General features: G+C 43.4%; 1 protein-coding gene and 1 long non-coding RNA gene across 8 annotated transcripts in view; one reads left to right on the plus strand and one right to left on the minus strand.

Annotated features, from left to right (window-relative positions):
- Positions 1 to 3,401: 3,401 nt before the first annotated feature.
- NRP1 (neuropilin 1) overlaps positions 3,402 to 14,995 on the plus strand; it is a 158,039-nt gene continuing 146,445 nt past the window's right edge. For 2 of the 7 annotated variants that reach the window (XM_004049248.5, XM_004049249.5), the window contains exons 1-3: positions 3,425 to 4,226; positions 4,376 to 4,911; positions 8,331 to 8,505. In XM_004049248.5, the coding sequence (XP_004049296.1) occupies positions 4,839 to 4,911; positions 8,331 to 8,505 (248 nt within the window). In that variant the 5' untranslated portion in view covers positions 3,425 to 4,226; positions 4,376 to 4,838. Of the gene's footprint in view, positions 4,227 to 4,286; positions 4,912 to 8,330; positions 8,506 to 14,995 lie in introns of those variants that run through there. The other 5 variants (XM_063710216.1, XM_063710217.1, XM_063710214.1 and 2 more) reach the window with 4 other exon arrangements.
- On the minus strand, positions 4,676 to 5,311 carry LOC129524993 (uncharacterized). Its single transcript, XR_008669016.1, has 2 exons — positions 5,151 to 5,311; positions 4,676 to 5,042 (listed from the first exon to the last, which is right to left on the minus strand). It is a non-coding gene; the product is annotated as an uncharacterized lncRNA (long non-coding RNA).

The raw sequence follows: 14,995 nt of genomic DNA on the forward strand, positions 1-14,995 counted from the left end.
GGCAATTGCACCCATCAGTGATGAGGGCCTGAATCTTTGGTAACACCTTCTCCTTCACTGGCTTATCCACCACCATCTGTCCAGTTAGACTTTCTCAATACATCTGGAAAGCATCCTTTTCCAATCTCCACCGCCAGATCCTTGTTGAAGTTCTCCTTTAGATTCTACTACGGCTACTTCAAAACTGGTCTCTTCATTTCTTCCCTTGCTCCACCCATAACCCATTCTACAGGCAACTGCCAGAGTCATCTAATAAAAATGCAAAATGAAATTACATCCTTTGAGAATAAATTCAACAATTCTTAACTGTTGTGGCCATTGTTTGATATTTTTAAAATTATTTTTTATTGATTTAAAATTTTAGCTATTTACATAAAACTATGATTAAATATTAAGAGGCAGCCAGTTTTCTATTTTGGTTGTTCAAATTATATTTTAAAGATTGCCCTATTTAAAACAGTCCTTTCAAATTTTGAATACATTCTCTCTAATGATGTCTCTATTGATTTGAAGAGTGTTTCTGTTGGTTATAATTATTTTAATTTTCCCAATTTAAAAGTAATCCAATGAAGGCAAAATCATTTAATATTATTATCTCAGAAAAATAATACAGTTTTCAAATATGGCTGTCACCTCTACTCTAGCAAATGTTTTGAATCTAGTGTGATTCAAAATTTAGCATTATCTTTCTTCATCTTGTTGGTTAGTAAATATACTGTATCACAAAAACTTCACATTGTAACTTTGTGTTCATGTTTTAGTTGGTAGTCGTTTCTCCAATATTTGAGGAATTTTCAAGGTAACTTTTAAAAGGCTAAAAAGGTAGAATCAGAAAGTGAAGATTCATTTGTTTATTTCCTTCCTTCTCTGTCAGTACAAATCAAGGAGATGGCCAAAAATGAGGCCCAGATGACACCTCTTGCATGACACAGTCACTTGACAGAATAACCACTAATAGGCTTATTTTAAACACTAGTTAATTAAAATTCCAACTTTTAATGTTTTTCCAGTTTCACTTCATCTATTCATACATTTCAAAACTAGGCTAGCTCCTACTAAAAATATGGTGTTGTATTGCTTTTCTGAAATTTATGGGTTTGATGTTTTCAAAAAACTTGACTAGATGTGATGCAGTTTTGAACTACCAACCCGAATCTCCATATTGCATGAATCTGAAGTACTTTGAGGGAGTTAGTGGCTCAAATGGCCTTCTGGGAGCAATCGATTTCATCTATTTCTGACAAAGGGATGACAGCTTGATGAAAGGAATCGAGCAGTTACCATCCAGTCTACTCTTACTGATGGGCCACGGTTCCAATCCGACTCAGGGAGCCCCAGCTGAAGGCCTTATTTCTGCAGCACCTCCTAAGTGGGAGTCCAGGAAACTGGGCTTTGCCCACTCACAGCCTCTGCAGGGCGTTCTGGGGGTGCGGTAGAGGACTCTTCCCTTCCCTGGAACTGGGTCCTACCAAGTCCAGGGATTTGTTCTATCAGGAAGAATAATGTGTTCAAGAGACCAAAATAAAATCAACCCGGGAACACTGCCAAATTCTTCCTCTGTCTATCACTTATTCTCGTATAGAGCCGGCCTGTCTCCACGCTGGGGAATTGCAAAAATCTAAAACTGACCCCTCTCACCACTTAGTGGAATCCAACAGCAAAGGAAAAAGGTTGTTAGCAAGGACAATTTGCTCTGTACCAACCCACTGGCCGGCAATTCTCAATCAGTGCGGTAGGGCTCCATTACCCAGCACTGTGAGTGGAAACTAAGGAGTCTAGAAAAACCTCAGATCAGCTAAGAGCAGGGAAATCAGAGGCAGAACTTAAATATGACATTTCCTTCTGAGTCCATAGTGCATCCCTTATTCACTGGTTGGAGAAAGCTGGCAAAAGCGCTCAGCTGGAGGCAGGCGTTTTCTGTGCGTTGAGGCGCCGGAGGAGCCATTCCCTTCGGGAAAGGCAGGAGGGAGCGGTGGAGACAAGGTCGGGGTGGGGGCAGTCGCTCCGGAGTGCACGATCCGGTGGCTTTATTTGCTGGCCTGGCGGGTCTAGGCTGGGAAATGCACACTCAGCAGGGAAAGGGGAAGAGAGATTGGCGGCAGTTTTCTAAAAACAACACAGCTCAAGTCTCCCGCGTGTGCCCCCTCGCTCACCCCGCCGAGGCTCAGAGCTATCCAAACGGGCGCCCCGGAGCGAGCGCGGAGGTCGGGTCCCCCCAGGACGCAGGCGGGCCTCGGAGACTCCAGGCCGCCCCGGCCGCCGCTCCCTCCCGATTCCCCTTCCCTGTCAACCTGCCAGGTCCTGAGAGGCGCCTCTCCCTCCGAGCCTGGACCGAGGTCGCTCCGGGTCACCCTAAATCTGATGATGCCGCTCGCCCGGCGCAGCCGGGGGCTGGGACTGGTGGGGCTGCACCTGGGGAGGCGGCGACGCGCGCGGGTAGTAGCCGAGAGCCCAGGCTGCCTCTGCGGCGCTCACTCCCCCGGGGTCTGCGCTGGGCGCGGTCGGCGCCCCCGCCTCGCCTCCCGCCTGCCCGCCTGCCCGGGCGCAGCGCTGCCCATGGCTTCGACAGTGCTCCTTCCGCTCAACTTAGGCATTTAACTCCCAGCCCTTCGGTGCCCACTTCCCACCCCGCGCCTCCCAGGGATCCGACAGCTGAGAAAAAGGAGGAAACTGGCAGAGGGAAGAGGCGCTCGGGGGGGCCGAGTCTCCAACTTGGCGACCGGGAATCCCGAGGCGCGTGGGGAGGAGGAGACAGGCTTGACCCGGGGCAAGAGAGTGGCGAGTGCGGGCTCCGTGGGTGCACCTCCCACTGGCCCGGGAACGGCCTGCACCCCGAGGGGCGCACCTCACTGCTCCCAGCCCGAGTCGCGAGCGCGCAGTCCTGGCCTGGGGCCCGCGCGCCTTGGGCTTTCTCCCTGCCCGCCCCTTTTTCTTCCGCCAAAACCTTTGACCAGAGTCTCCTTGCCAGCATTCCTACCTCCCTTTGGCCAGCTATTTGTGCCAGGTAGGAATCAGGCTGTACTTTGGCTGTGTGTGTAGACGCCAATCCCCAGGAGGCGTGTGACCTTTTCACCTTACCCACAAACTCCCTGGGAGGTGCCCCGTGGGCACTGACACTTCTCCGGGGCCTGATCGGTGACCGCAACCTGTTTCTTCCCAGAAATGTCCTTGCTTTTCGCATCTACAAACGCTTCCTGCAGCACTTCTCGGAAAACCCTCGGGGATGGGCCTGGGGGGCATCCAGCGGGCTGGGGGCACGAGCCGCTGTGGGAAGTGGGGGTGGCAGGAGCTCCAGGGCCGGCGTGCACGTTGCCTGTGGCCGGGAGCGGACACTGAGAGGGCGCAGCGAAGAGCACCCCTCCCCCGCCACTCTTTCCCTCCCTCGGGATGCACAGAGAAACGGGGGCCGCCCGACCCCTGATTTCCACACCCCTCCCTGGCACCTGGGCTCCCAGACAAGGTTGGGCGGGGTCGGGCGGCGATTGCCCCCCTGCTTGGAAGGCGCAGCACCTCCCACCCTCCGGTGTTCCCTCTGCCCCAGAGGAACGGGCACCAAATCTCGGGAAACAATGAAGCCTCCGCGGCGCGCAGAAGGCACCCGGGAGCGATCGGCACCCAGCCGCGCGCCCTGATGCGGGCCAGGGAGGCCGCGTGGGGCTGCAGCCCGGCCTCGCCCGCCCAGGCGGTCTGTCTTCGCTTCACACCACAGCGACACTGCTGCCCCTCGCCCGGCTTCGCGGTGCGGCTCCCACTCCAGCCCGGCTTTCCCCTCCTCGCCCTCCAGCTCTGGGCAGGGGCGTCCAGGGGTGCCCCGCTGCTCCCCGCCACAGGTCTCAGGATGGCGCGATGAGGAGTGGCAGGGGGTGACCCTGCGTTCCTCGCCGCCGAGGGCGCGGGCCCCGAGATTTGAAGTTGCGAGAAGCAGCCGCCACCTCCCGGGCGCTCCTCACTGCGCGGCGGCGGGATCTGCGCCTGCAGGAGCTGCCCAGCTCTCCCTCTAGGGGTGCAGAGCGAGCACGCGAGGTGGGCTGGCCAGACCCCGCTGCTGGCACTGACCTCCGCGCCCCTTCCTCCGATGCCCGCACCCACGCGCCCGGGGCGCAGACTCCCAGCGCCTTCCTCCCCGCGGAGATCCCTGCAGGGTCTCTGGGAAAGACAGACAGACGGACGGGGAGAGCACTCGGAGGGAAAGTTGTTCCTCCCAGTCTCCTGTCAGGCAATTACAGGCGAGCCCAAGCGGGGAGAGGGGCGGGAGGAAGCGAGGGAAGGGCTCCGGAGTGGGGGGAGGCCGCAGGAGGGGAGGCGGGGGTGCAGTTGGTGAAACTCCTCTGTCTCCCGCTCATCTTTTCATTGCTCGTTCCTCTCCTTCCCGCAGACACCCGGACCTCCCCTGGGCGCCAGCTCCGCGGCTCCAACGGGTCCAGAAACAAGCCGGATTTTTTTTTTTTTCTTCCTGGAAATTGGCTTTGGTGTGTGTTGCCCTACCTCCCTCCTCCCCCTCCCACCCACAGCCCCCCCCCCCCCCGGCCTTTTTTTTTTTTTTTTTTTTTTTGAGACATGGCCCGGGCAGTGGCTCCTGGAAGAGGAACAAGTGTGGGAAAAGGGAGAGGAAGCCGGAGCTAAATGACAGGATGCAGGCGACTTGAGACACAAAAAGAGAAGCGTTCCTCTCGGATCCAGGCATTGCCTCGCTGTTTTCTTTTCTCCAAGACGGGCTGAGGATTGTAGAGCTCTAGGCGGAGTTGGGGCTCTTCGGATCGCTTAGATTCCCCTCTTTGCTGCATTTCCCCCCACGTCCTCGTTCTCCCGCGTCTGCCTGCGGACCCGGAGAAGGGAGAATGGAGAGGGGGCTGCCGCTCCTCTGCGCCGTGCTCGCCCTCGTCCTCGCCCCGGCCGGCGCTTTTCGCAACGGTAAGTGACAGGCAGAGGCGCGGGTGACAGCGGCGCCCCGGCTCCCAGCTGCCCGCCCCGGACCGGGGCTCAGGCGGGGCTTCCCGGGATCAGTCGGGAACAACCGACTCCCGGGCGAAGGAAACTTTTATCTGGGAGGAGAGAAGAAGAAATGAGATCAGGCGGTTTAGAGCAGGAGGATTTCAGGTCTTTGGGCTCCCTCCTGACGTTGATCGTTGGGCTGTGGGGCTTTTCCTTACCTCTGTTACAAGACAGATCTGCCTACCTTCCCAGATCAGCATGCCAATTATCTTAATAATGTTTCCTCCCAAAGGCAATTAGAAGAGACTCCCTTTCAAAAATCTGATGGCTGTTGAAAGTTAATGAACACTTTACCAGGAGATCTTACTTCCTGGTTCCTTTGCTGCGCCCCTAAGCCGTTTCCTCTGGTGGGTGAGGGCCAGAGATATCGGTTTGTGGGTTGATGAAACTCCCTCCCCCCGCCTTTGTACACCTTCCGTAATCTGTCTGGAGTATGACTGAAAGTTACATAGTATCAATACAGGAATCTGATATATACAGTGTAAGGCACCAGGATATCTGAAAATCCCTAAGCTAGTTGCAGCTTCCACTTAGCTTTTAAAACCACTCACTGTTAAGTAAATGAAAAACTATACTGGGGTCTAAACAGTACCATGTAACCTAAATAATGTGTTTTAAAATGGGATCTGGTTGTAGGCATGTTTGACTTCACACTGTAAAGTAAGTGCAGGCAAGGGTATGCAATTATCTTTACAGTAAGTCGTCAGCAATTGTTATTAACTAATGATCAAATATTTACTTTTGTCTGGCTTAGATTTCAATCACAGTAATTAGAAGAAAAGAACATCCACTACTTACTGTGGTATATTGTTTTAATAAGAGACCGCAAGTGGAGGGCCTCATACCAACAGGAATTTAAATCACATCTTTATGATGGAAGTTAATCTCTCTAATATGCTTTTTCAAGGTTTTGTGATTTTAGCAATGGATTTCCCTCAGCAGCTACCAAGCAGTATTCTTAAGAGATGCTTAAAGCAAAACACATGCAAAAAAAAATTATGAACATGGAGTTCAACTTATTAATGAACCCAAGTTGATGGTATTTTTCTATAATCTGGCAGGAAAGCAAGACACAAAAAATTATGAATGTAGAATTCAATTTATTAATGAAACTGAGCTGGTAGCATCTTTCTATACTCTGGCAGGGAATGAAATAGCATTCTCGTCCAACTGAAAGAGCTCAAATGGTTGGACTAGAAATTATAGTAACCCTGTCCTCCACAACTCTTGAGACTAAATCCATAGTGGGGGTGTTCACAAGATAGATTTGAAGCTCAATGCAAAGAGCTATCAGACTTTAGGTTGTGAACTACACAAATATATATGCAGTACACACATACACTTCTTAATTTTCTTAGCAGAAATCTGGGGAATGCTGAAAATCTGGCTTTAGTTGGTGAGCTTTACCAGCAAAAGCCATGTCGCTATGCTTGAAGTGACCAGAGCCAGAAAATGCCTCTGTAACTCAGCAGACTTCTCAAAGCCATGTCCACCTCCTCTGAGTAACCAGTGTCTGCTAAATTAATTCATTAACCTTATTTAGGACTAATGGTCCAGAGTCATTAGAAACTGCTCTTTCTTAATCAACTGCTAGAGAGATTGAACAGAGCCAGGGAGTCTAGCAGTCCACATTATCTTATTACACTGTCACTTTCTCAGAAGTCACAGATTAAAGAGCTCTGGTGTGGTACCAAGTCCACCTAAATGTCTTCTGAAGTGACTCTGTCGAGTGACTAGAACCAGTGCTGTTTTATTTCACTCCTGTAACAGATGCCAGACACTACCATGATGTTTGTCCAGAGCTAGAGGAAACTTAATGAGACGAGGTCACTTTCCAAGTTTTCTGCACATTCAAAATAATGCAAGAGTCTCAGCAGAATCACATAACAGAGTCCAACATGATCATTAGCTGAGATTTTGAACTCCAGTTGCAACATCATTTCTTCCTGGCAAAGCTTACGCTTTTACAAGCCAGTGCAAAGGAAACCAGCATAAGACTACCCCCAGTCTAAGGAACAAAGTCAGAAGCACCTAGCGATTGAGAAAAACAATATAACTTATATTGTCTTCTTTTTTTAATTTATGGGAAATGATTTCTGTAATGCATGTAGCTTTATGCATTTTTGATGTGCACTTCATCTTTCATTTCCATTTGACCTGGTTTTCCTGTAATAAAATTCTGTAGATTTATAAATTCATGCTGAGAGCAAAGAATGCCATTCTCTTTCCACAGGGAATCTATTAGATGCAGTGTTAAAATCTGTATCTACCATTACTGAAAATTTGTGATTGATAGGCTTATATATTTCACTGCTTTCATACCGTTTCTCTTATATAGTTTATGCACCGAATTTGTATTGCTCAAAATTAAGCATCAATAAATGTGGCAGCATTTCAGGCTGAGGTGCTCCAGTATGAAATCCATCATAAAATGTGACAATGAGAATCTATGCTGAACAATATAGGCAGCCCAGAGACTGGTTTACTTGGTTTATTTGGCTTCACTTGAGCATTTTTGAAATGGAGGCTCAAAACTGCTTAGCTCACCTTTCCCAGAATGTGAGAATGTGGGTTACCATATGTGATACCCAGACCTGTGTGGTGGGTTATTTTTCACCCAACATTTAGGTAATTAGAATTAATGCCATGTGGCTATTTACTTTTCCTTCTGCCCCGTTGCTTTGATCTGATCTCCAAGCTTGAACAACTTTACTTGGAGAAGTAAAGCAGAATTATTTCTGCTTCACCAAATATACTTTGTTCTCTGTTGATTTGGATCTCAAGAGCAGAGATAACTCAAAATCACTTAGATTTATGGGCAGATAAAACAACAACAACAAAAGGTTTGGCTTTAAGCCAATCAAAGACAATCCCCACTGATCAATGACATAGACCAGGCTTATCATCAAAAAACAACACAAGGGGTGGAACAGCATCTTTCAGTCACTTTCCACTTAGAACTTGCTACTTAATGTGATTACACTTCTTGGGGGATAATTAAGTCTAGCAGAAGCTCCCAGGGGACCATGTTAACATCAATTGAGGGGATTTAATGTTTTTAATGCTAGAAGACCTTTTCCTTAGGAAGAAACTTCGGGGCTGGGGGGAAGAGTCCTCTCAGATCTCAGTTGGCTTTCTGCCTGAGTCAACCTTCCTGAGATCAAAGAGTGTTTTTTCCTGGAGTGCTGCACTCAGGGCCACACGAAGGACTTACGGGGACCTTTTAGAGTTCCCTTTAAAAAGTTAAGGAATGTTTAATAACCAGTAATTTACATATAAAGCTAGATTACCTAACAGGTTGTCAGGAAAGATCTGCTAAAATCTTACTTTCATTGCAGATAAATGTGGCGATACTATAAAAATTGAAAGCCCCGGGTACCTTACATCTCCTGGTTATCCTCATTCTTATCACCCAAGTGAAAAATGCGAATGGCTGATTCAGGCTCCGGACCCATACCAGAGAATTATGATCAACTTCAACCCTCACTTCGATTTGGAGGACAGAGACTGCAAGTAAGTGGGAATGTTTTTGAACAGGGCACCACAGCACCATCTAGTGGTCATGTCTGTCTACGGGGGGGAAGTCAGTGTGTACAATGTAGATTATAAATGGATCCAGGAGGGATTCCAATCTCAGCCAGATTATATGCCAATGGCATGGAAATTGAAGTACGTTAAGTGATTTCTGAGTTCCCCAAACCAGGAAGATTATAGTTAAATGTGTAATCCCTTATACTCCTTCCTGTTAGCACTTTTGGTTTGGGAACTCTTGTTAAGAAATGTATACAGTATGTATGTTTCTTTTTTCTTTCTTTTTTTTTTTTCCTGGAGAGGGGAAGAACTAGAAACTCAAAAATCTCACTTGTATTTTTACGAAATACAGTGGATCACTAATATACATCGCATCCACAGATAGTGTGATTGGAGATCTCACTATTTGAGATATATTGAACTGTGGCACATCTTATGATTTAAGAACTGCATTCATCTTACTAAGTTTGACATGGAAAAAGCAAATTGAATAAAATAAGGCCTACAGGATAAGCCAGATGAGGGGTTTTGTAAATGGTGGATTACTGATTAAAATACTTTTATGGAAAATGCTAGAAAATAATTGTTAAGACGCGATGAATACAATGGGAACTCAAATACACATCAGTGTTTCATCCACCTGCTTAGTCTTGCTATCTCTTTCTATTGTTGTTTCTAAACATCAACTTATGCCTGATTTCGTTATTATGAAGACATTCTCACTATAGAGACAGTCGAAATTATATTTCCTCACTTTATGTGAAAGAACTGGTATGTAGATATTGCTTTCCACAGTATCGAAAGTATGTTTTTACCTTGCACGTAGCAGTCCACTCAGATACATGTTTGCTCGTCTCTCTTAACACCCAACAGACCCCCTGTCTCTGTCTTGTCCACATTATCCCATTCTGACCCACTGAAAGTGGTGTAGTCTCCAGAGACTTGAACCTGAATATCCATCTTTTATTAAGTTTGTACATATATAAATAGTTTTATCAAAGAAAAATACTCGATTTAAATCTCAATTCTAAAGTGTTTCTCAGGGACTGAGAGGTTTTCACAAGTTTTAAAGTGGGTCAGTTTGGTGTAACCGTATATGATATCTATAGACTACTGCTACCGCTGGACCTAAATATTATTTTGCAAGTATATTCATTGTTAAAGACAGTCTATTTGAACACACATTTCTTTTGGGAAAGAACAGAGTAATATCAAAATCTTCCTACCTCTAGGAAGTGCTCGACAACCTGTTGAGTTGGTTTAGTAAACTAGCTTTTCATGGTCAGAGAGATGAGGTCATTTGGTTCATTCAACATTTTGGTATCTAGAGAATTAGCATAAATCCACAGGCTGATGATCAGTTTCCAAATAATCAGTGTATACTACAGTGCAACAAAATTACACCAATTCCAATTTATCTTTGCTTTGTGATTCAGAAGTGCCTCAGGGCATTATATTGACTTTTTAATCGTGTATGGAAGTTACCATTAATAGTGTTCCAGTGACTGCTTGGAAACAAAGAGTTCATTGTATTGATTTATTTATTTTTGCTAATATTCTTTATGGTGGTTTTTACAGTGTCAATCACCTAGACAATCTGGAGACTTGTTTTCTTTTATATTTGATTTACTTCATTAGTAGTAGTAGTAGTAGTAGTATTTGCTTTTTGACCATGTTTAAACTGCTATAGGAGAAACTCTGGTAAAACATACTCAAGTAATAACATTATTCCAAAAAATAAAGTGCTGTTAGAATTCAATAAACTGACATTTACTAATTTCTAATCTGGAAATCATGACCATCAATACGTGTAATATAATACTTAAAGAATTCAGAATAATCACTAGTTATTGGCAGTGGTGTGGTGGTAAATGTTTAACAGTTGGCTCTTTGGAGAAGACAAGTCAAGTCCTGATTTGTATGTAGCACATGCCAATTTCTGTGGTGTAAATACTCTCATCATAGCCAATTTCAAACTACCCATGTGATGTCACTGTGCCCAGACTAGCAAAGAAATGTGCACAGTTGGTTCTTATGAGCTGGTGGGCGCCAGATCCAGCACACAACTGGAGTAGAAATTTAAGAAGGGAAGCCAGTTGAATCACTTAATATATGTAAAGGGCTTACAATTCTATTTGCACATACATTTCTTCTGGGAAAGAACAGAGTAATATAAAAATCTTCCTACCTGTAGAAAGCGCTCAACAACCTGTTAAGTTGGTGTAGTAAACTAGCTTTTCATGGTCAGGGAAATAAGGTCATCTGGTTCATTCAACATTTTGGTGCCTAGAGAATTAGCATAAATCCACAGGCTGATGATCAGTTTCCAAATAATCAGCGTATACTAATTATTACAACAGCATCTCACAGTATTACAATAGTGCCTAGCTTAGAATGGTGTCTAGCTCACATAAACCTTAAATAATGGTTTGTCATATCACGGTGTCAGGTGGGGTACAATGGGATTAAAGGAGCACCTTTTTGGTTAGTTTTCTTTTTAAAAAGTACATTAAAAGATGATTGTAATTCACAGAAAATGACAGTTTTAGTGATCTCAGCAAAGTATTTGAGAAACTGACATGGCCAAGAAGATGTTACATAACAATCTTAATAATGGTGACTTTGTTTGTTTTTTTAATGCTACAGAGTAAGGTGATTTAATTGTCCCAACTGAGGCTTTGCTCTCTGTGAAGGTGCCATCTCCTGGCCAAAGTTGAAAGGCTGTTATATTTAGCCTGATGAAGTCAATGGAGATTAGATCCATGGAAAATATCTTCCTGCTGTGTTTTGAAGTGTTGCATTGTGATCTTTTTATCAATGAGAAACTCCAGAAAGATATAGGAAGACTAGCATAAGGCATTCCTTTCACTATCTTTCTAAGCTGATTCATATGAATGACTAGTGCTGTGTTGAAGGGTGCATTTGAGATTCTACAAATGTGGCAAAATACTTACCTCCTTTTGTGAAGGCTTTGAGAAGAATCCACAGATTTAAATTTTACAGGGGATTGGAATGCCCTAGGCGGGGAGAAAAAAAACCTGGGAACACCAGAAATTCTTTGAAGAACAAATTCATAGACTTCAAAGTTTAGATTAGATTCCTGCAAACATAGTTTTGTTATTAGGGGTTTTTGGACTTTATATCAGGCTATTTACAAAAGTGGATTGGAGGTGGCACAAAACTAGGCACAGTTAAAACCACATTCTGAAAGCTGGTGAGCTTTTAGTTATCACTCTTGTTAAGAACAAACTCTTCATCTTATTTAAGACATTTAATATTTTTCCTTGTTCCAGCTTCATTATATGTCTGTTGGCAGTAAAAAACATTTGCTATGCTGATGTCATAGGGTTACTAGTAGGATCAAGTAGTAGATAGGAAAGCCCTTCTAAAAGGTAAAAGTGGCCCTCAAAGTAAGTTATCATTATTATGATATCTTTAACAAGTTGGTGATTTTTAGAACATTTGGAAACATGAAACTAAACATACGTCAAAACTAAATCTATTGACCCAGTAATGAGATGATTTGCACATGACACACCCTGCATTTTCTCTTGAAATGGTCAGTATTTGTATAGTCAACTTTCACCCTGAGAAAGCTTAAGAAATCGATGCCTTAGCACATTTGCTTATTGTGAAACATCTTTGAAACCCAAGTAAACAGTTTTCTTTTGTAGAGTATAGGGATGGTTAAGTCATTAGACCAGCTACATAGTCCTGGTAGAAAAAATATATTTTTTATTTAGATTTTTATTGTTTTATGTATAATTAGGTAAAAAACATCATTTCATAATCTCAACAATACAGTATACAGTCACAACTTCTCATGTGAATAGCACCAAGACTGACTCAGTTCATGAGTTAATTCTGGGCCACACTTTGCAAAATGGTTAAGTTTTTGCAGTGGCTGTCAAAGGTGGATATTTCGTTAGGAAAATTAAATGTGTAAGTTGTGCCTCCATAGTTTTAACATGCAACATTCTGTGTCTATGCCAGCACTGAATGAGGTTTCATTACAATAAGCATCAGAACCATAATACTATAACCCCTTAATTCTTTTATTGAACAAGATGTGGTGTAAATCAGTCGATCGACAGACCAGTGGAGCATCTGTCTGCAGGGCTAACACAGAACTAGGATTTCTAGCTAGATATATGCATGATTTTATTATTAGATTGAGTGGATTCTAGAGAATGCTCTGACCGAAGAAGGTGTTGAGGGAGAGGAAGGAATGTTGATTTCTTTTTTGCCAGCAAAATCCTGCACACTTGTGAAGTGTCAAAGCATAATTAAAAATAGAAAAGAAATAAAGAAGTGACCAGTGGAGAGTTTTCGGAAACACATGTTCATTGCACATTGAAAACGGTTTTCAGTATTTACATTGAACTAGTTAGATCTTACTCCACTAAAGTTTTCTTCAGTGGTAAGGCAGACATCTTGAATCTCATAAAAGTTTATATCTGTATAATAAACAAGAATGTCATTGATACGGTAGTTAGAATTTATGAAACTTCTCCAGTTTCCCAGCAATGCACACAATCAGCATGATAATTTATAATGGTTTGTGACAAATACTGCTGAGCAAAGAGGTGTGTGGTTACATTCAGATCAGATGTCACCATCCAGGGAGCAATAAAAATTTCACAGACATTGGGTTAAAAACATTAAGGAAATGAATGCAAAGCTCTAACAAAAGTCTAAAAAGGTGGTAGCATTGGGGGACTCAAACCCAGTAGTGCTTTTCCTACTGACAAGAAGAAAATCTTACTTACCGACTTCAGTGTCTGATTCGACAGTGCTGTTTCATATCATGGCACAGTTGCTTTTTTCATCTATGATTTAGATTTGTAATCTCTCCTATGTGTAACCAACAATAGGCATGTTTTTCCTAACTCAGTGCATTCAAAGGAAGATCGCACACTTGTAACTTCGTAAGAAGTTTAATCATAGTGAAATTATAAGCAAATAGAGATGATATTCGTTTCAGAATTTTGTTGAGATAATTCACATATTGTTTCTTTAATGCTACTTTTTAAATTACCTAAATTATTAAAAACTTTGAAACAGTGTTAATGTCTTTTATTTTCAGAGAATATAAACTTATGGAATGAAAAATAATCTGCCCTTGGTTTCTCAAATCTGATGATTCCCACACATTTACATTTATTCCTGCACATTTACACTTATTGGCATTTTTTGGAGTATAAGTTCCATTTTCTGTTTTCCTGAGTAATATGAGTAATATTTTCTGTTTTAATCTTTCTTTATTATTATTAGCATGGATTTTTTAGGATTAATTTGGATTTTTAAAAAATGTTACATTAAAATACTATTTATCTTAATCACTGAGTTTTTGGCTTTTTGTATCCAAGAGAAGTACCTCACTCTAGTCTTGTATTTTAGAGCATCACTTAGACTAAAACAAAATCCTTGTTTTATGGGAAACTGAGTTTTTTAAGCCAAAATACATCTCTATTTTCCATATGAAATAGAGAAGAATATATACCTTTAGTAAAGTATAATATATATTTAGAAAAATACACAACCCAAGTATAAGATTTGATAAAATTTTGCAAGGTGGATACATCCACAAAACCAATCTAGAGGCCAACATTTCCAGCTTCCTAGAAGCCCTCTGATGTCAGTTTTAGTCACCAACCTTTGCCCTCAAGGGCAACTGCTGTCCTAACTTATGTGACTTCATTTTTATACATTTCAAAATCAGGTAAAACTCAACTAGAGTCTTAGAAGTCTGTATGTACAGGCCAGGCACGGTGGCTCACTCCCAAACATTGGGAGCCAGAGGCAGGCATCACTTGAGGTCAGGAGTTCGACTGAAACCAGCCTGGCCAACATGGTGAAACCCCGTCTCTACTAAAAATACAAAAATTAGCCAGGCAAGGTGGTGCACGCCTGTAGTCCCAGCTACTCAGGAGGCTGAGGCAAGAGAATGGCTTGAACCTGGGAAGCGGAGGTTGCAGTGAGCCAAGATCCACACCATTGCACTCCAGCCTGGGCAACAGGAGCAAAACTCCGTCTCATAAAAAAGAAGCCTGTGGGTACTATCCTTGAACATAGACAGTGAAAATCTTTAGAGTGGATATAGAAAAAATAGGTACTATTTCTAATCAAAAAGCAGAATCCTACTGATGCATTTTCTAATTTTTTTCAGTGGCTACTGATGGAAATATCTTGTCTTTGTTTCAAAGTTTTCAATCTGGAGCCTGCTTTATTATGCAGATTTTATGTGCAAGCAAATTCAGAAACATTCTCCTTTGCCGTATTTTTCTTCATCTTTTTATTTCTGGTTTTGATCTCTGGTGACTTCTCAATGTGAGAGGCACCACCGCCAAGCTCAATTCAATTAAAAAACTATTGGTGGAAGAATGAACCCTCCTCAGAAGAACTGCTGGCCAAAGTTGTTACTACCACTTGCAGCATCCTTGGTTATTACTCAGGCAGATAATTATCTGCT

This window comes from Gorilla gorilla, chromosome 8 (assembly GCF_029281585.2).
Source record: "Gorilla gorilla gorilla isolate KB3781 chromosome 8, NHGRI_mGorGor1-v2.1_pri, whole genome shotgun sequence".
Classification (NCBI taxonomy): domain Eukaryota; kingdom Metazoa; phylum Chordata; class Mammalia; order Primates; family Hominidae; genus Gorilla; species Gorilla gorilla.